We start from the raw sequence: 19,952 nt of genomic DNA on the forward strand, positions 1-19,952 counted from the left end.
AGGTCATTTATTAACATATCTACACAGTATTTTATCAGCACTTTTAAGATGATTAAATGCAAAACATTGTTTTTTTATGGTAAAACCTGAATCTTTAAAACCAATTCAACAAACAGAATTAATATTGGAAGTTTAGAAAGAATAACTCCAAGTTTTGCCTACATATTTTTTCTTGGATCTCCTTGCAGTTGATTGCTTGATGAAAAGTAATTGATTGCTTTTCATCAAAGGAAATTTTTTAGGTGCCTTCATTTAACCTCTAAATTATGTGGCTCTTCACACTAGCAGAATAGAGTTCTCTAGAATCTTGCCAAAGATAGCATTGTTTGCTAATATTACAAGTGTGGTTGAGAAGATATTCGTGGAGTAATATTTGGTGAACATTCAGTCTATTTGTTATTGTGGATATTTTAAATTGTATCTTTTCATGAAGAAATTTGCCCACATTTTTTGAGATCTGCAGGCCAATCGTGTGCCAGACTGTCTTTAGATGGTTCTAATTGGTCCCTTGTTCTTCGGAAGTTTGTAGGCAAGTGGAGAGGAAGGTGATTCAACTTGTGATTGTCGTGCAGTACACCAAGTGCCTAGTGGTGCTGTTACAGAAGTGCTGTGGATTCACATAGGTAGACACTGCAGGGGTCAGGAAAGGCTTTCCACAAGAGGTAAAGTTTAAAAGTTATTTAGACAAGAGATGGATGAAATGGTAGTCAGCCAGAGAGATTAGTATGTTGTAGTGATTTGATGGGGATAGCAGAGGTTAAAGTGGGGGCAGGAGGAGAATTGAAGAAGTATGACTGGAGAGATAGGTAGGGGTCCACCAGATTAAGGGGTTTATCTAATTTGTACAATCCTAAAAGACTTTGGAAATCCAAGATTATAATTTGGGAAGATTTAGACTATATTGTCCTGGAACCCGTACAGAATTACTGTAGAATTGTTTTCCCTGGATTTTGTTAGGAATTAGGTATGTGACTTTGCTTGAGGGACTGACTAGAAAAAATGAGATTATAAAACCTTTCTTCTACTAAGAAAACGTCGTTGATATTTTCTGTTACAACTCTGTGTCCTCTATAATACTCCATATAAGACATTTCTTTTAAAGCTTGCTACTAGAAATAAGGCTACCTCCAAGGAATTGGTATGATTCATTTCTATGGATGAGAATTGTATGTAATTTACTGTATACCTTTTATTTTTGTATCTTCAGAAGTTAAACTTTGAATTTACTTACTATTTTTGTTATTCAATATTTGCGTCATTTTCCAAATATTTTTGTTTTATTGTTTATGTTTCCTATAATATAGAGATACTTAGTGTGCCTTCTTCCAAAATTTTTTATTTAAATACATACAAATTTCATTTAAATTAATATTCAAGAATATTTCTACCACAGACGCTTCTTTGGATATGTAACTTAATACTCCTTGAAACTAATAGAGATTTAGTTTCAATTCAGACATTATAGGTGTTTGGTTTTTTTGTTGTTTTCTAAACAACTTAGAATTTTTTTTGAATTTCAGTATCTTTAGGAAATTGGTTTGGTCATCTCATCTCACTTAAAGGAAACAAATGATCACCAGTTCAAGGCTTGTTCCTTGAATATTTGAAGAACTTCAAAAATCACAATTTATATTCATCACCTAAAAGATTTCTCTTGCTTAATTCAAAGATTTGTACAGTTCATGTATTATTTTCTTAGACTGGTCATGCTAATGATAATAAACTATACATTTAAAAACTTACCTGTCATGTTATGGTTTTTCTTAGATGCAAGTTAAGAACATTGAAATATGTTACATAATTCATGCATTCATTTTTCTTTGTTTTCTTGGAAATGACTTGAAATACTGATTTTTCAAAATATCTTTTGTGTTAACATATTTACAGAAGAAAGTTATGGTAGTACTGGGTTAAAGGTAAGTGTTTCTAACTTCTCAGAGCATTTACTATGCTAACGACAGAGAGAATGAACTCCAGAATGACCATGTGCTGAGCTTGCAAAATAACAAGTGGTTGCTGGCGAGCAGCATATCTTAAATGTATTTAATGAGAAACCTCTTATTTCGAAGAACACTGAATTGGTGGTTAAGGAACACATTTTGGAAAATTATAAAGAAAATGTCCTTTTAAAACTGCTTTAACACCTGCTGCGTAAAATGATGTTTTATATCTCCTCTTGTGTCATACCATGCATCCAAATGACATTATTTAGTTCTGTTGCAACGTAATTAACACTTTAGTTATTTCTCCTTGGTGGTATGTTGATTATAATTGATAATGTGTAACAATTGAAAACTACTAGATAGCCATTTGAGACAAGTTTTCAATTGTTGAGCATTCAACCTAGTACTAATACTAACCAAAGATAACACAAAATCTCTTGTACTGGATTCTGTGATAAAATCTCTTAACAGTAATGCATTTAAACTGTATTAATATAGGACCCTTTTAAAAAAATAAACTTTATTTTGCTACCTTCAACAGTCCTTACTACACAGAGAAATACAAAGAGAAAGCCCACAGTACCTTCTTTCCTACCAAAGTTAGGTGATTTTTTTCACACTTTTAAAAAAAATAAAAATGGGATCATGTGGTACATCTTAGGCAACTTGATATTTTTATTTAATATGTACCTGTTACTGTGTTAGTACATACATGTTTAATTTTAATAACTTGTAATATTTAGTGTATGGCTTTTTATTTTGCCAAGCCATTTTTCTGTTTTTGAATTGGGTTCAGTTTCCCTTTTTTAGCGGCTATAAGTAAGCAATCCTGCAGTAAATAACATACAGTTCATTTTATCACGTTGGTGCAGTTGTTTATGCAAGGTAAAGTCCCAGAAGAGAAATTACTGGGTGAAGGGTTTTATATTGATTTTTAAACAGAGAAAAATGTGTTCATTCATTATGATCGGTAATTAATGCTCTTATGTTTCAATTTCGTACATTATCTTATTTAGTATTCAGAATAACCCTATGCGGGAGGCATTGTTAGTCTCAGTTGCAAATAGACAAACAGGATCAGAGTTCAAGTGGATTGAGTTTTCATTCAGCTAGTTAGGAACAAACATGAACGATATACTAGCTTTTGATTCTGGTTTCTATACACCATGATTACACTGATGAATGATACACAACTTCTTAGTTGAAAATCCATTAGGGTGTTTATGGATATATTCCTTAGCTGTAGGTGCCATGGTAATTTATAAGGGTCTCAGTCTAGTCTGCACAGGGAAGCATCACCTGAAGAGCTTTAAAAATGCTAATAGGGGCCGGCCCGGTGGCTCAGGCGGTTAGAGCTCCATGTTCCAAACTCCGAAGGCTGCCAGTTCGATTCCCACATGGGCCAGTGGGCTCTCAACCACAAGGTTGCCAGTTCGATTCCTTAACTCCCCGCAAGGGATGGTGGGCTGCGCTGCCTGCAACTAGCAACAGCAACTGGACCTGGAGCTGTGCTTCGCCCTCCACAAGTAAGACTGAAAGGACAACAACTTGACTTGGGGGAAAAAAAAAGTCCTGGAAGTACACACTGTTTCCCCAATAAAGTCCTGTTCCCCTTCCTCAATAAAATCTTTAAAAAAAAAAAAAAACTAATAAAAATCTATGCCTATTTCCCTGCCCAGTCTAATTCCAAGCCTTGGATAGATGGGATCTGAGTATTTGTAGTTTTAAAAGTTTCCATCTAGATTCTGATGCACTGTGGGTTTTGAGAACCAGTGACCTTAAAATAGTGGTGCTCGTATCCCTTGGGTACATGAAACTTTTCCAGAATGTTAGCACACTTAGTCTTCTGGGACTCAGTTAACAGGTCCTCACTATATGTACTAAGAAAGGCATATAAGTCTGATCTGTTCCAAATCTTAATGTGTGTTTTACTCCAGGTGGTTAAACTTTCAGGGTACCAAACTTAGAGTTAGCTTCCCTTAGTAATTCATCTATTCACATTGCTGTTAACGCATCACAGAACTGGGGTATTGTGGCTTTCATTGCGACTTTTCTGAATTCAGATCAGCGATAGTATTGGGTAGTAGGAGTAATGAATGGCAAATTTTTTAAAACCAGTTCACCTCTTATTCCCTAACCTGTTGTCAGAGAATACTTGCAAAACAAAGAACAATTTTATGAAATAGTATGAAAATTAGAAATATATGTCATGTTTTATCACAGTATACTGTCAAATAAATGTATGATTTGGTTGGCTCCATTTTTTTACACTTCAGAAATCTATCAAAGAGTAGAACAGAACTCACTTAGATTAAATGGTTAGAAAACTAAGTGCTAAAGATGTAAGTGCAATTCCTTTAAATAAGGTGATGAGAGAATATCTGTATCTACAAATTGGATTTTGCATTTTTAAAACCCAAAGTGTTATGATGGTGTGGCTAGGGACACTTAACTGTAGTATGTATTGCATACACATGTAAATTGCTTTATAATGCCTTAAAAACTCTTAGAAGTTCACAAATAAGACTAGAGTGAGAATATTTCTATTTTAAGTGATGCCTAGGTTATAAGTCATGATACATAGTTTATGTATAGGTGTATTTATGAAATATTTGTGTTCTACCATGTATAAGGCCATTGATTTTCAAACTAACTTGACTGTAACTAATGTATTTAGTGATTTTTTTTTTAACACATACATACTTTTTTTTATTACTCCTATCTCCCATCCACTGCCCTTTGGCAACCATCAGCTTGTTCTCTATATGGATCTGTTTCTGTTTTGTTTTCTTTATTCATTTATTTTGGGTTTTTTTAGATTCCATATATAAGTGAGATCATACGGTGTCTGTCTTTATTTGTCTGATGTATTTCACTTAGCATAATATCCTCTAGGTCCATTCATGTTGTTGCAAATGGCAAGATTTCATTCTTTTTTAGTTACAGTTGACATACAATATTATTAGTTTCAGTTGTAAAGCAGATTCCATTCTTATTGCTGAATAATATTCATATATATGTATACGAATAGTTTCAAAAATGTAAGTAATGAGTGGGGAATATTCAAGGAGTAAAGAACTATGAATTGTAAAATAAAAATCATGCATGCTTTTTCCCCCAAATGTGACCACCGTTAACAGTTAAGTGTCACTCTTTCTGATTGTTTTCCATGTATGCATGCATATGTATGTTTGTATCCTGTTCAAAAGTGGGATAGAAACAGACTGTTTTTTACCTTGCTGTTTTACTTCTTACATATGCATAAATACATTCATCTCATGGTTTTTGATGGGTGCATAGTTGATAATTTTATCAGTTTACCTCTTACAGTATCCTTTTTGGTCTCATAACTGTTAGCGTTTCATTGAACAGTGGCAAAATTGCATTACGTGTTTTTTCTAATTCTGATTTAGAGAAGTTTTAAAGTCTAATGGTCATGTCATAGACAGTGTTATGAATATGTTGCGAAATATCAATTAAATGTCATGGAATTAAGAAAAAGATTGCTTGGGGTAGGTTTCAGTGAAGAAAGTGGCATTTGAGCTAAATTTTGAGGGATTTATAGGATTTTCACACGAAGAGATAAATGGCAAGGGCTGTCAGGGAGCTAACTGAAATAGTGTAAACAAAAGGAAGGTTGGGGGAAAGAGCTTTTAGAAAGTTGCATAATTAACATCAGCTGAGTGATAGTTTCTGCTTGGTTGGTGTGGAAAGGAGCTTGGAACTTTTGGAGTCTTCATTATATTGAATCCTCTACCATATTAGTAGCTTTGGCTGTTAGGGTAGGGAAATTGGCCACAATTTACTTGTAAAGTAGGAATGCAATACATACTTTGCTGGATTGTAGTGAGACTTAGGTATAATGTGCCTAATATGATCTCTGGCATAAAATTGAGTGTTCTTGTTCTCTTTGGGGGTGGGGTCTGATAAAAATTCATCTAAAGAGGTTTGTACTCATTTGGAAATCAGTTTTTAGGGGGAAATTTTCATATAGTCAAAAATAATGATTGAGGAAGTAAGTGACATTAAGTGTATACAATAGCTTGGACCCTAAGTAGGTTAACCTTGTGAAGAATAACCCCCTTACAAGCTGCAGTATATAAATGTTTTGTTTTGGGGGAAAAAAGGTTTGTCCAAATTGTACCTTTCCTTCAAGGCCCAACTTAAATACATGGCTTCACATGGTTTTCTGTCATATTGTTATATGTACTTTTATTAAGTTTTTGTTAAGAACATTTCCAAACGCAGAAGGGTACACTGCACCCTTGGATATCATCCCTGTTCAACAATGTATGAAATATTCTTATCCTCATATTTTGCTTTCTAAAGTAATATTTTAAAGCAAATCCCAGATAACATACCACGTTTCCCCAAAAATAAGATCTAGCCAGACCATCAGCTCTAATGCGTCTTTTGGAGCAAAAATTAATATAAGACCCGGTTTTATTTTTTCCCCCTTCTTTCCGCCCCCCCCCCCACACTCTGGTTCAAGCCGTTGTTTCTCAGTCTAGTTGTGTAGGACACAGCTCCCTGGCCCATGTATATGAGCCTTGCACTCCTCTGAGGTCGCTGGTCGTCGATCAGCCGCTCACAGCATCTCTTGCCGCTGCCATCTGCTCACGCTGGTGGCCGGCCACTCATGGCAGCACACAGCAGCCCACAGCAGCTCATGCCAATCTCCCGCTGGAGCTGTTGTTCACAATCTTAGCTATAGAGGGCGCAGCTCGCTGGCCCATGTGGGAATCCAACCGGCGACTTCGGTGTTAGGAGCATGGCGCTGCAACCACTGGGCCGGCTTTACCTGGTCTTATTTTGCTATACTGTAAGACGGTGTGTAATGTGATTTAATATAATTAATATATGTAATTAATATAATACCAGGTCTTATATTAATTTTTGCTCCAAAGGACACAATAGAGCTGATTGTCCGGCCAGGTCTTATTTTTGGGGAAACGGTACTAGTTTAAGCATATCTCTTATTGATGAGGACATATTTAAAAGTACATTTCTCTTGCTATTATCCCAGCTAACAAAATTCCTTAATGTCTAATACCCATTCTGTATTTAGATTTCCCTGATTTTCTCAGAAAAAGTATTTTTTATAGTTGGTTTGTTAGAATCAGAGTTCAAACTAGGTTTACACAGTATTTTGACATTTAAGCCTCTGTATAGTTCTCTCCTTTTAAAATTTCATGTAGGTAACAGTGAGAAGAGATGAATTCCCCCCATATTCTGGATTGGGTGATTACTTTCTTGTGTCATCTGTTGGTTTTGTTTTTCTATCATATTTCTGATTAACCGGTATCTAGATCTAGCAGCTTTATTAAATAGATTGAAATTTAGCGTGTGGATTTTTTTTGTGTGTTTTTTTTTTAGGCAATAATTTTTCATAGGTGGTGGGTGCTGTTTCATACTACATTACATCATGTGAAATATAATGTCTGCTTCCACTTTTAGGATGATAGCATAGTAAATAACAAAATAATGTTAATTTAGAAACACTGCTTTTGGGGGCGTATATAATATATGTTTGTCATTCATATGTATCTTTGACTCATTAGAGCCACCTTATCTAACCGTTTTATAAGCATGTCATCTTTGTTTTCATCTAAGTTATTTGATCTTCTCTCAGGTGATAATCTAAAAGCATCAAAAACTGACATTGATTGAGATTGTGTAGTGTGTAGATCTTCTCTAGGAAGTATTTTGTTTTTCAAAATAAGGAAATTTCCCTAAGTGGTATTTATCAAAGTAAAGCAATTGAGAGAATGACTTGTAATACAAGAGACTTTGTAAGGACTCAAAATATATGGTGATTATCTTTTGAGAAAATTTTAAAGAAAAAAATATCTTGCATTATATTTGCATATGTGTAAGTATATGTGTATTTATCCTTTTTTGCTTCCTTGAGTTCCTTGAGAATATCCCTGAGATTTATCTTCAAAGAGCTAAAGTAGTCTTGCACAGAAGTATTTGGTAAATTTTTATTTATTGTCTAAATGCTGGTGCTGAAATAACCTAATTTCTGATCTTAGAAGATTTGAGCCAGAGTCTTTGAAGAGTTCTAGTTTCTGGAAGTCTGTATACTGGTAACACTGAATTTTGCCAAATTCCATTCAAAACATAAACCTTGACTTTTCCTTAATATTACTTAGTTGAGTCAATATTATAGTTGAGTCAATAATCCTGTTCGTTATGCTAGTAAAACAAGCATGCATAATTCCCCCTGTGAAGTGCATGGACAAACAAGTAGCAATTATCAAAAAGTGTTGTGGATTTTGGCTCAATCATTAGCGAAGTGACTTGTCCAACACCCCTGGTAAAAGTGTATGACTCAGTTCACGCCCCCAGAAAAATAAATTACTAGGTGTTGATGGTGGTTAGTAGAAACTTCTAATGTTAAATCTTTGAAGGCTAATGGTCTACTATATACTATAAATACTTAAACCTGGATTTAGGTTTACCTTTGTCATATGGGTAAGAAAAGGCATTGCTAAACAAATTTATTTTGTTGGCAGATTTGCAAAAGTTACTTAATGTGCTGAAGAGACAAGGTATTCTTTAGGACTTTAGCACCTGTTTGTTTGTAGTGAATACTAATGCTCAATGATTATGTTCATTAAAAACAGTCCAAGGAGGATGGCTACCAAGAATGTTTTATAAGCAGCTTAAGTTACTCTTTGTACTGACTTATATTTATGTGAATTACATTTTCTTGTAATTTCGTTGTTTTTGTAATTGATGCACGAGGTAGCAAACAGCCTCATTGTATTGGAGCACTAATTTGGAGAAGTAGTGCCAATGGGAAGTTGCTCTCATCATTTTATGTTGGTAAATGTCTTCAAGTGGTACAAAGTCTGAGCAAAAACTTGGTTCATTGTCTCTTAAAATGAGCATCATGTACTCATACTAATATGTATGAAGACATTTGTAAATAGTCACACTATACAGAGATTAGTCAATTTAATCTGAATTTACATGTCATAAAATGTAATTTTTTTCATTCAATATGGAGCATTTAGATGGCTAAGAATGTTACTAGCCCCTTTGACCTTAAGAGTTTAATTTCTATGGCCTTAAAATAAAACTAATTATATGAAAACGCAATTAGTAGTGGGTAGAAAATTCTTTGAATACCATTTGTTATGGCTCTAAGTGGGTTTCTCCCTGACTTAGCTTCCTGTTTATGGTAGGCATACGGTGAGGGATTGGATCAGATGCTCTCCGAGAAAAGTTACTCCTCTTAATTATATACATGTACTTACTAATGCATATTCTTGGTTCACACAAACTGTAAACCTTTTCAATTACACATTAGTACACATGAAAACTCACAGGACTTAACCAAGTTATTTTCCGTGCTTTATCTATTTTTCTCACATAATTAGTAATAATGCTTCTTACAGAAAAATTAATTATTACAGCCATACACCTTGGAGATATTTTCGGTTTGGTTCCCGACTACTGCAATATAAAGCAAGTATCACAATAAAGCAAGTAGTGCTCTTTTTGTTGGTAGAGGGTTTTGCCTTCAATTTGTAGAAAATACAACATCTGTGAAGCCCAGTAAAGGGAAGTGCAATAAAATGAAGTATGCCTGTACTGTTAGATTTTAGAATTTAATAAAACATTGTGTTTTTTTGCTAGGAAACAACTGTAACCTCAAGAAACTAGGAAACAACCGTAACATCAAAAAACTAAATTTTTAATTGAAATTTACCTTAAGATTACACAGGGTCTTGTCCATAGAAAAGGTTCTATTACGTATCTTCTATATTAGCAAATTCAAATTGTTTTTTAAAGGAAATAATATTGGGAAGTTTCATGGCTGAATAAGGCAGACAAAAATTGCAGGCTCTATGCCTCAAGCCATACTGTATTGTGGTGCCTGGGTTTTCGAACATAAGCCGTTCCGGAAGACCTTTCGAGTTCTGAAATGTTCGAAAACAGCTGACAGCTAGGCCTCAGGTCTTGCACTGGACTTCAGAGGCGTGTTTGAAAACCACAGCATTTACTTGCGGATTTTCGGATTTTCGGTGTTCATAAACTGAAATGTTTGTCAGCGGAGACATTGGAAAACCGAAGTACTACTGTATAATTCCTGGGTACATTTTCTTCTAGTAAACATAGTAACTTGAGTATTATATAACTGGTTGCTAGATAGTCTGTTGCTTATTAGAAGAAAAGATTGTTTTTTCTCCCTAAGATCTGAAGTTGGTTGGGTAAAGTTGAATTCATGACCAAATTCTTAGGTTTCCCTTGCTTTCAGATGATACCAACATTTGTAGCTGCATTGGACATAGATTGGCATTTTGTAAAAGTTTTAGAGTCCCACTTAGTGGCATATGTGGGACCCTGCCCTTTTACTTTATTATTGCTCATATGGAGGTTATTGCAGGAGAATTGAAACAGTTTATTTTCTTTCAGTCTCATTGTTTTGCCAACTTTTCCTCCATTTTCTTCCTTATGTTTCAAAAAATGGTAACACCCTAACCTAAGCCTGAGTTTGAGGCTCGTTGTGTTGTTTTTTTTTGTTTGTTTGTATTAAAGTTTTTCCTCTGTAATGTACTTAGTCATTTAAAGAAAATTATAAAATCACCATTTAAATGTGAATCTGAAATCCATATTCATCGTAAAAAAGTATGTGTGTGGATAGTATAAAGGAAAAAGTTGGAAGCAAAGCCCTGGTGCTTTTTTGGTTTCATCATATTTGAAAGTGGATTGTCTACATATGACTTTGTTTTTTGTTTGTTTGTGGAGCAATCAAGACAGTAAATGCACTAGAGCAGAGGTCTGCAAACTATGGCCCACAGGCCAGCTCTGGCCCACCACCAGTTTTTGGCCCACTGTCTAGGATTGGTTTTAGGTTTTTAAATGGTTGGGGGGAAATCAAAAGAGGAATAATTTTGTGACACATGAAAAATATATGACATTCAAATTTCACTGTTGTTTATAAAGTTTTATTAGGACATATACATGCTCGTTCATTTTGATTCTGTCTGTGGCTGCCTTTATGCTTAAAAGGCATAGTTGAAAAGTTGCAACAGAGACTCTCACAAAGCCTAAAATGTGTACTGTCTAGCTTTTTACAGAAAAAAAAATTGTTGACCCTGCACTGGGGCATGATGACCACAAACGTGAGAATTGATCCATAGAGCTAAGAAACCTCTCACATTTATCCAGAGGTTCTGTTTGACCTCATCTATTTGGACCACACAGATGAAAACCTGGAAGCAAAAAAGGGCTTCAGTAAAATGCCAGTGCTTTACTCTTGAGAACATTTCTTAAGTCTACCACTGTTTCCTTTTTTTAATTAAGAAAAATCTCCCTCCTTCCATTCATAGATTATACAGATTTATTATGGAAAGGTAATAAAATACTGATGAATGAAAAAATGTGTGTATTCTGATCATTTAAGGACTATATGGATTTTGGTTTATTTCCTTTCAATCTTAACATTGCTATATAAGCATTTTCGTAATTACAAACTCAAATATTTTTAATAGCTACGTAGTACTACATTTTATAAATGTGTTGTATCACTTTACTATTGTGGGGCAGTTGTGCAGTTTACAATTTCAGGATCTGCAAGCAACACTACTGCAAACATCTTTGTACATAAAGCTTTTTTATAGTTACATAGGTTTTATTCTTTGGATTGATTCCCAAAATTGGGGAGACTGATTCAATAGATATATACATCTATATATATTCATATGATGCCAAATTGCTTTCCTAAGGAAGGATTCTAATTTTAGAATGTGTAGAGGTAGTTTTTTTCTTAAAGACTATTCTACTATGCTTGGATACCTGAGGCTACAGATTACTGCAAATTAAAAGCAACCTAATTAGAAAGGTATTAGGTTGGTGTGAAAGTAATTGCGGTTTTTGCCATTGTTTTTAACCTTTTAAACTGCAATTACTTTTGCACCAACCTAATAGAAGTGGTGCTGTTAAAGATCAAGTCAAGTGATATTTAACCTGAGCAAGGCAGGAGGCTGAAATAATGACAAAAGCAGACACAAAAGAGACAAACACTGAGAACCCCAAGAGCCTTAGAAAGTACCCGTTCTTTCTAGAGTAGTCTAAAGATGCTCTTAATAACTAGTATTTGGTGAGCACTTTTTGTTAATAGCTCACAAAGCACTTCTGGATACATTTTCTCACTTAGCTTCACAACAGATAAGTAAATTAATATTTAGGATTTAGACAACTTGCAAAAAGTAAAACCGTCAACTCTGTATTCTGAATCTAAGTTACATGTCTATTCTACCACATACATACAAAATTTGTCCATTATGATTTTTTCAGCATAGCAGAATAATAATCCATCTTGAGCCACTTCCATCCTAAAAAAATTCTTATGTTTTTGGCCATAATAGAGCAATTATCTTAAGAACAACCTGTTCTCAGGATACAGATAAGTATGATGTTACATCGAAGATTTTTATAAAGTGACTAATTGGTATGATCTTTGTACATTGAGGCCAGACTTCATGGGTTAATATCACTTAGCATATGTTTATAAATTGAATTATGAAGTCAGAATTACGTGGATACATTGTCACGCTGGTAGGATTTAAATTTGTAGCATTCATAGGAAATTAGAAGGCTGAATAAATATTAGGCGATTCCTGATAATATGTTAGCAGTATCCTGAAGCTTTCAGATGATTGGTCATTAGATTTGGAAAACAGTTAATGTTTGGAAGAAGTTGAGGCTATAATGGAATGGGAGATTTAGAAGATATAAGGGCAATAAAATATCAGACTTAAAGAGAAAGTGAGATCACAAATGTAAATCTAAAAAAATATGAGCCTAGAGTCGAGGGTAATATGAAGTCTTATGAAGTACTTACAGAAAAAGGAATGTACTTTGTCCAAATTTAGGGAATTTTAAAGAAACATTTAGAAATCAAAGATGGTTAAAGCAGACTACTAAGACATTAGTATGAATTGTGTCATATTAAGATTGAGAACTTTCTGTGGCTGTGAAGTGGTAGGACACACAAGAACCACGATTCCTTCTTTTGATATGAGGGGGGTATATAAATATTGAAAATACATGTATATAAAATTTTACGCACATATACGTGTATGTGTTATGTGATGCAAAATATTTTGATCTCAAACTGGGTTTTGCTTTAAAATTCAAAGTGTCATAATGGTATAGAGATATTTATTATATAGTAGGTATTGAATGTGCGTGTAAATTGGTTCGTCTACATATGTTATAAAACCCGGGATACAATGTTGAAATTCTTGCTTTAAATCTGCATATGTAATTTGAAAGAAATTAAGAGGAAAAAATAGTCCTTTGTACCTATGCACATACTTCCTTTTTTGGTGCTCTTCATTCCTTCCTGATGATCTGAATTTCCATCTGGTATCATTTCCCTTTGGCCTGAGGAATTCTTTTAAAGCATTTCTTGAGGTGGAAGTCTGTTGTAACCAATTTTCTTTTTATCTAAAAATGTCTTGGTTTTAGCCTTTATTCTTGAAGAGTATTTCCATCAGATAAAATTCTAGTTGGGCATTTTTTTCTTCTTTCAGCACTTTAAGGTCTAGTCCTCTATATTCTGGTCCCCATTGTTTCTAGTGAGTGGGAAGTCAGTGGTGATTCATATCATTTTCTCTCTTTATGTAATGTTGTTTTTCCTCTAGCTATGTTCACGATTTTCTCTTTAACTTCAGTTTTCAGTGTTTTTTATTATGTGCGTGGGTATGAGTTATTTTCTTTTCCCTATTTGTCTTGCCTGGGGTTCACTGATTGTCATCTGCACATTTTGCTTTCATCAAATTTTGGGGAATTTCTAGCTGTTGTTTCTTCAAATAATTTTTCCACCCCATTTTCTCTTTTTTTCTTCAGATTGGAAATCTGTTGATCTGTCTTCAAATTCACTATCTCCAATCTGCTAAGTGCATCCAGGGAAAACTTTTTAAATAGATTTTTCAGTTTTAGAATTTCCCTTTGATTATTTTTATAGTTTTGCTTTGCTGAAATTTTGTATACTTGCATCATTAGCATATTTTTTCTTTCATCTATGATCACAGTTATAATAGTTGTTTTAAGATCTTTGCTGATTCTAACTTCCGGGTCATCGTGGTGTTGGTCTTTATTAATTGAGTTTTCCATTTCCACATATGTATAATAATTTTGGATTATGTTCCAGATTTTGTTTATGTTTGAAGATACTCTAGATTTTGTTTTATTCCTATGGAGAATATTGGGCTTTTGTTTTCATGGGACTCAAACTCTGTAAATTCTTTGACCTCTGTGGTGAGTCAGCAGCAGACATTTTGCTTAATTCTTTATAGCCTTAATTGAGCTACTTGGAGTCGTCCTACACATGTATATAGTTCAGGGATTGTCTAAAACTCGGAGCAGAATTTGGTTGCCTCCTTTTTGAGACTTCCCTCCTCAGTTTCCAGCAGTTCTGCTTGCACCAAACTCTGTCCTTTGGTTCTTCAAGCCTTTTAAGACTGGGGTCTCTATAGGAATTTTGGCACCTCACCTCCACCCCCAGGCCTGTCCTTAGCCAAAAAAACCTAATTTTAAAAACCTGCCAGTCCTCTCTTCGAAGTGTAGGCTATCCTCCAGTTTGCTTTTTAGTTTTCCATTGCGTTCAGTTGTTTCTTTATTGTTTTATTTTTGTTTATTTTTGTCTGGAGTTTATCCTAATTTGTAGGAGGGTTTGGTCTGATTGGAGCTACTCCTCCAATTACCAGGAAACATATCAGACTCATTTAAACTCTTTGAAAACAGTGATCACATTTTAACTCATTTTTTGTCTGTACAAAATCATACACATTGAAAATTACCAGTAAAAGCTTACTGAATTAATGGAAGGATGAATGAAATGTTAACTTTGTGAGAACTGTTAATGAATCCAGCTTTTCTAGTAAGAGAAAAGAATAGCTTATTTGCTATTCATGTATGTTTCATGTATCTGTTCATATCTTGCCCATTTTTAAATTGGGTTGTTCTCTTTAAGTTTTTAATATATTCTGGATACAAGTCCTGTATTGGACATAAGATTTGAAAATATTTTTCTCCTAGTCTGTGGTTTGTCTTTTCATTCTTTGGTTTTTTTATAGAGCATGTTTCTATTGATGAAGTCAAATTTTTAGACATCAGTTTTGCTTTTGATATTAATCTAAAAACTCATTACCAAACACAAGGTCACATAGCTTTTCTCTATTTTTCTAGAAGTTTTATAATGTTAGGTGTTAAACATTTAGGTATATGATCCATTTTTAGTTAATTAAAGTATAAGATATGTGTTGAGGTTCTTTTTTTTGCATATTGACAGCTAGTTCAAGTACCATTTGATAAAAATATTGAAGAGCTTTAATAATCTGTCTTGAATGCTTATGTACCTGGTACTGTTGTGTTTTATGTTATCTAATTCAGTTTTCATAACGAGCCATGTGGCAGCTACTGCCGTTATGTTCCCATGAGGAGATTGAGGAAAAAACAGTTTAGGTTACTTGTCCAGAGTTACAGAACTACTAGCTGCTAGAACTATAATTTGAATCCAATACTGTCCCCTGGTGAGCCCCACATTTAAGAGTTTGAGTTTTATCTTTAAGGATTAAAATATAGGAGTCAGATGATCAGAGTACAGTTCAGAAAGCTGACTAATTACATTTTGGATGAGAAGACAGGAGAGGACTACAGTGTTTTAGGTAAGAGATGATGGTGGTCTGAACAACTAGACAGCTGGAAAATGGCTCGTTTTCAGTGAGGTAGGATGTTACCTTAGTGATTGGGTGTTGGTGTAAAAAAGGAAGGAATTAAGTTGGACGCAGGGAAGAAAGAAGAGTAAAGTGGGAATTTCCCGTGGTGCCTCCAAAGACGGGAGAAAGAAGATAATTGGACATTTTGAAGAGGAGAGATATTTGGTTTATAAATAAGAATATGGGTGTGAGGGTCCTAAGCATATACATTTCTCAAAGCAAGGAGAGTGGATGAACTTGCTCAGGACAAAGGGTAGAAAAAAAGAGTACCTTGGATGGAATATTAACATTTATTTAAGAGTTGAGACCAAAAGCAGTCTGAAGAAATCTGAGAAGATTCAACTAGACACGTAGGAAAGTTAAAAAGGAGAATTATAAGGGGCAAAGTAGCAACAGAGAACAGTATTACAAGAAGTGCTTTGTAAAGTCAAAATACTATGGACTTTTGGAGAGAACTGACTGGGGAAAATAATAGGATTATATTTTAAGGCCCAAAACTCTGAAGCCTGTGAATTTGCTTCAGGCTTGAATGGTTCTCCAGTGGTACTTAAAACTAGGAGCAAAGGGCCTCTGACTCAAGAGCACATTGTCACATGAAAGATAAAAAGCAACTTAAAGTTAGAAATGGAGAAATAAAAATACATGCTTTAGTTTGAGGAGAAGGGAAAAGAATTATTATTAAGGTAACCACTGAATATTATAATTACTCTCACAGTTGATTAATTTACATGTTGCTTTGAGGTAGAACTGGATAACCACTTAAATATTTGCAGTGAAATTTTTTATCATTGGTATAAGATCTAGAAATAATGAAGTGCTGAGAAGTTTTGAAAAATCTTAAAGAAGTAATGCAAAATAATAAATTTGTAATAGGAACTGCAACATTAAAATACAAGATAACTAACTACATGTTAGTTTTTGAGCTTGCTTTCTCTATTGACTTTCTGTCAGTTCTTTGGCTCAGAAAACTAGCAGGGTTCTTTTTGGCACACAGAATAACCCAAGAATCCTTGAACCCCAGGTTTTCCCACAAATTTTAACAGATTGCTGTCATGTACTCTATTTTAAAGAAAACCTGTCTTCGTAGAGAAATTTATTCTTAGCCCATCTCAGCTCCTGCTAACATCATTAATAGCTTCAGTGTAACAACAACAAAAAAAAAACAGTGATGTAGTCTATGTTTAAATTTTCCTTTCTATTAATTTTTGGTTTTCTTTTTTACCAGGTTTGATCTGTGGATGAAATGAATCATGATTTTCAAGCTCTTGCATTAGAATCTCGGGGAATGGGAGAGGTAAATATTTATGAATACCAAGAATGTATACCTCTGTGATTATTTGAGCCATTGAGACTTTTTTTAACCATAAATCTTGAAAGTAGTGGTATGTCTTCCAAATGATATGGGTTTTTTAAAACTCAGATTATACTATTATGTAGTTTTGATTTTTAGGTTTTATTTTAGTGAGATTATTTGTGTCTCGTTGATTTGATTGACTTGGTTAGAGAATGTGTTATATTTTGGTAATGAATCTTAATTACTTTGCTCAGAAAAGAGCTTTCCTTGATTCTGGTCCTCCTGTTTATATATGTCCTCTGTGTTCACTTTAACCACACAGTTGTTCACTATTCTCTCTTCAAAAAATCTCTCCTTGTTCACTGTTTGCTTTAAAAACTTCTAATCCTCTATAAGACTACAGAAAAAATGTTTACTGTTCCATCGCTATCCACAGTAGAATTATAGTTCCTCATCTGACTTCTTATAGATCTTTATGTATACTTTCATATTACTGCTTACAATTTATTGTTTTATATTAGTCTCAGTAGACTGATAGCTTTGAATGACTAGCACACAGTGGGTACTCTAAATATTTTGAATGCATTTTATCAGTCCTGTTAATCTATGACTCACTGGGGCATTCCATTTAACCTCACCATTATATAATTTAAGGCATCAAAAATACTTAGTTTTCCATATACCTAATGAATATTTAGAAAATTTTTATTGATTATGAAAACCCTCGTGGTCACATCTTTATTTTTTCATGTTCTTTAGTACTATAGTATGGACTTTGATAAAAGAAAATAATGGTGAACCGACCTAAGATGTGTAATTAATTGCTTGCTCCTGGAGATTATTTTACTTTGGTAGATTAGAGACCTTCACGAGACTCACTCCATCCAATGCCGTGCTCTTCAGATGCAGAAAAAGAGTCCAGTCTCTCCTTTGGGCCACAAGAGGGCACCCTGCAGCTAGCTAACCCTCCCTTTCTCCAGAACAGCGTTTTCCAAAGAGTTTGTCATTTTCAGAGGACTGATTTAAGGGTGAGTTAAGGTGCTTAAGCATTAAGTGTTGCCAGGGTAAACTTGTTAGTTCAGTGCATAAGGTAAAATTTTGGGCCCTAAGACAAATTTGAGAGAGAGAATAATTTATATTTGAACAAAACTACAGGTTCACTGCGATGCAGTGGCTGCTTAGGCATTTTTACCCTGTGAGTGAATAAAAAGAAGCAGTTGAAAAGGACTTCTGTTTTCTCCCTGCTACTTATTTTCTTTGGTCTTCAGAAAGCAGAATAGCATGTCTTAAAAGCAGATTCAAACTGTATTTCAGCCTAGTCTATGACAAACTTGACCTTGATTTTTTTTTTAAGAGCAAATCTTAAAGTCACACCCTTACTTTAATTCTATTTAGACACCACCCCAACACTTCACTTCCCAAATCTACATTGTGTGTATATTTACAGAATTGCTCTTTTCCCCTCTCCCTTTCTAAATAGTATTTGATAAACCCAAAAACATCTTCATAGTTAAATGTGATCAGAAACAGTAATTGAAAGAGTTTAGTTATTTGGGGGTGGAGGAGTGATATTTGAGGTTTTTTGAAAAGAGAGAAGCTGGAATGAATAGTATGTTAAATGATCTAAGCTAAAATGTAGGCATTCTTAATGGAAATGTCAGAAATGCAGAGTAAAAGTGGCTAGGGTTTAGACTGCCTTCTTTTTTGGCAGATAGCCACAGGCCAGTGCTTCTGTGACCTTCATCTAGTAAAAATGTATTTTTAAGTAAGCTGTTACTTACTAATTAAGTTTTTTTCTTAACAGTTGACCAACTAATTCTGTTACCTCTAAGAGATAGCTGAAAAACCTACTCAGGTTTCTGTCTCTGGGTTCTCTCTCCCACAAGCCTTTCTATCTTTCCTCATCTCACAGGCAGCAGGGAACCTTCTGGGATTTCCTTCTTTGCCTGTCTCTCTCTCACCAGTCTTCTCCTCCTTTCCTGACAGGTGAGGTTTTTTTGTTTTTGTTCTATCCCAGAATTCATTCATTTTAATAAATTAAAGCAGCCTTGAGTTTCTGGCTCTTGAGTTTTCTAAAATTGCTTGTTTATTTTTTTAATATGACATCTTTTTAAAAAATGGATTGGCCTATTCTTGACTTTTTCTTTAAAAATAAAGTTTTCCTTATGTCTTAAGTTGTTAATAAATCTCTAATGTACAAAGCACTGAATTCATGTGTACTGCTTTTTGTAGACCATGATAGCTTTACTGACCCATCATCAGAAGGGTAGTCTCTTCTAGTTTTTCAGCCAGAAATAGAAAAAGATTTGAATTCATCCATTCATAAATTCATCCTTTCCATTTTTTTTCATAACACATTTTTGTCAAAAGACCCACCGATTTGCATTGTCATGTGGCTTAAAAAGAGCAAAGCTAATCCATAGGAGGTTGAATTCAGCTTCATTAGTATAGTGTTTTCAAACCACATTGCAGAGGCACGTAGCCCATTTTATTAAGGTATATATCATATATATATGTGTATATTAAAACTCAGTTTTTGTTATTTTTTATATAAGGGGAAAGAGGCCCCTACCTGAAATTCTTTAGGGAATTCAGAATTTAATTTTAAACCACTGAGTTAATGTGTTTTATTTGGGGAGTATTTCCATAGCTTAGAATTATAAATAATGTTCCCTCCTTTTCTGATACAGTAATATTTTAAAAAGACATTTAAGAAAATAAGATCCCAGGTAGTGTGGTTAAATGGAAGACATTTGGTAGGGGAGTAAGGAGACTGTTTTCTCTCATTTCCGTCTCTCATTTCCGTCACTAATGCTATATGATGTTGAGTAAGACTGACTTCTTTGAAAATAGTAATAAGAATAACCTTTTGTATGAGTGACATACATATCTGCAATGCTCTCACTCAAACTAAGCTGTTAGGGATAAGTGGAATGGAAACCAGCTGTTTCAAATAGTGTTTAAATAGCTGATCAT

At 34.2% G+C, this 19,952-nt stretch overlaps 1 protein-coding gene across 7 annotated transcripts in view; it reads left to right on the forward strand.

The window, feature by feature from the left end:
- The window catches only part of PUM2 (pumilio RNA binding family member 2), an 88,104-nt gene that overhangs the window by 4,792 nt on the left and 63,360 nt on the right, over positions 1 to 19,952 (forward strand). For 6 of the 7 annotated variants that reach the window (XM_081068704.1, XM_081068706.1, XM_081068707.1 and 3 more), the window contains exon 2: positions 16,908 to 16,976. In XM_081068704.1, coding sequence (XP_080924830.1) covers positions 16,926 to 16,976 — 51 coding nt within the window. In that variant the 5' untranslated portion in view covers positions 16,908 to 16,925. Of the gene's footprint in view, positions 1 to 16,907; positions 16,977 to 18,888; positions 18,963 to 19,952 lie in introns of all 7 variants that reach the window. The other variant, XM_081068709.1, reaches the window with a different exon arrangement.

Source organism: Rhinolophus hipposideros (genome assembly GCF_964194185.1).
Source record: "Rhinolophus hipposideros genome assembly, chromosome: 12".
NCBI classification, from domain to species: Eukaryota; Metazoa; Chordata; class Mammalia; order Chiroptera; family Rhinolophidae; genus Rhinolophus; species Rhinolophus hipposideros.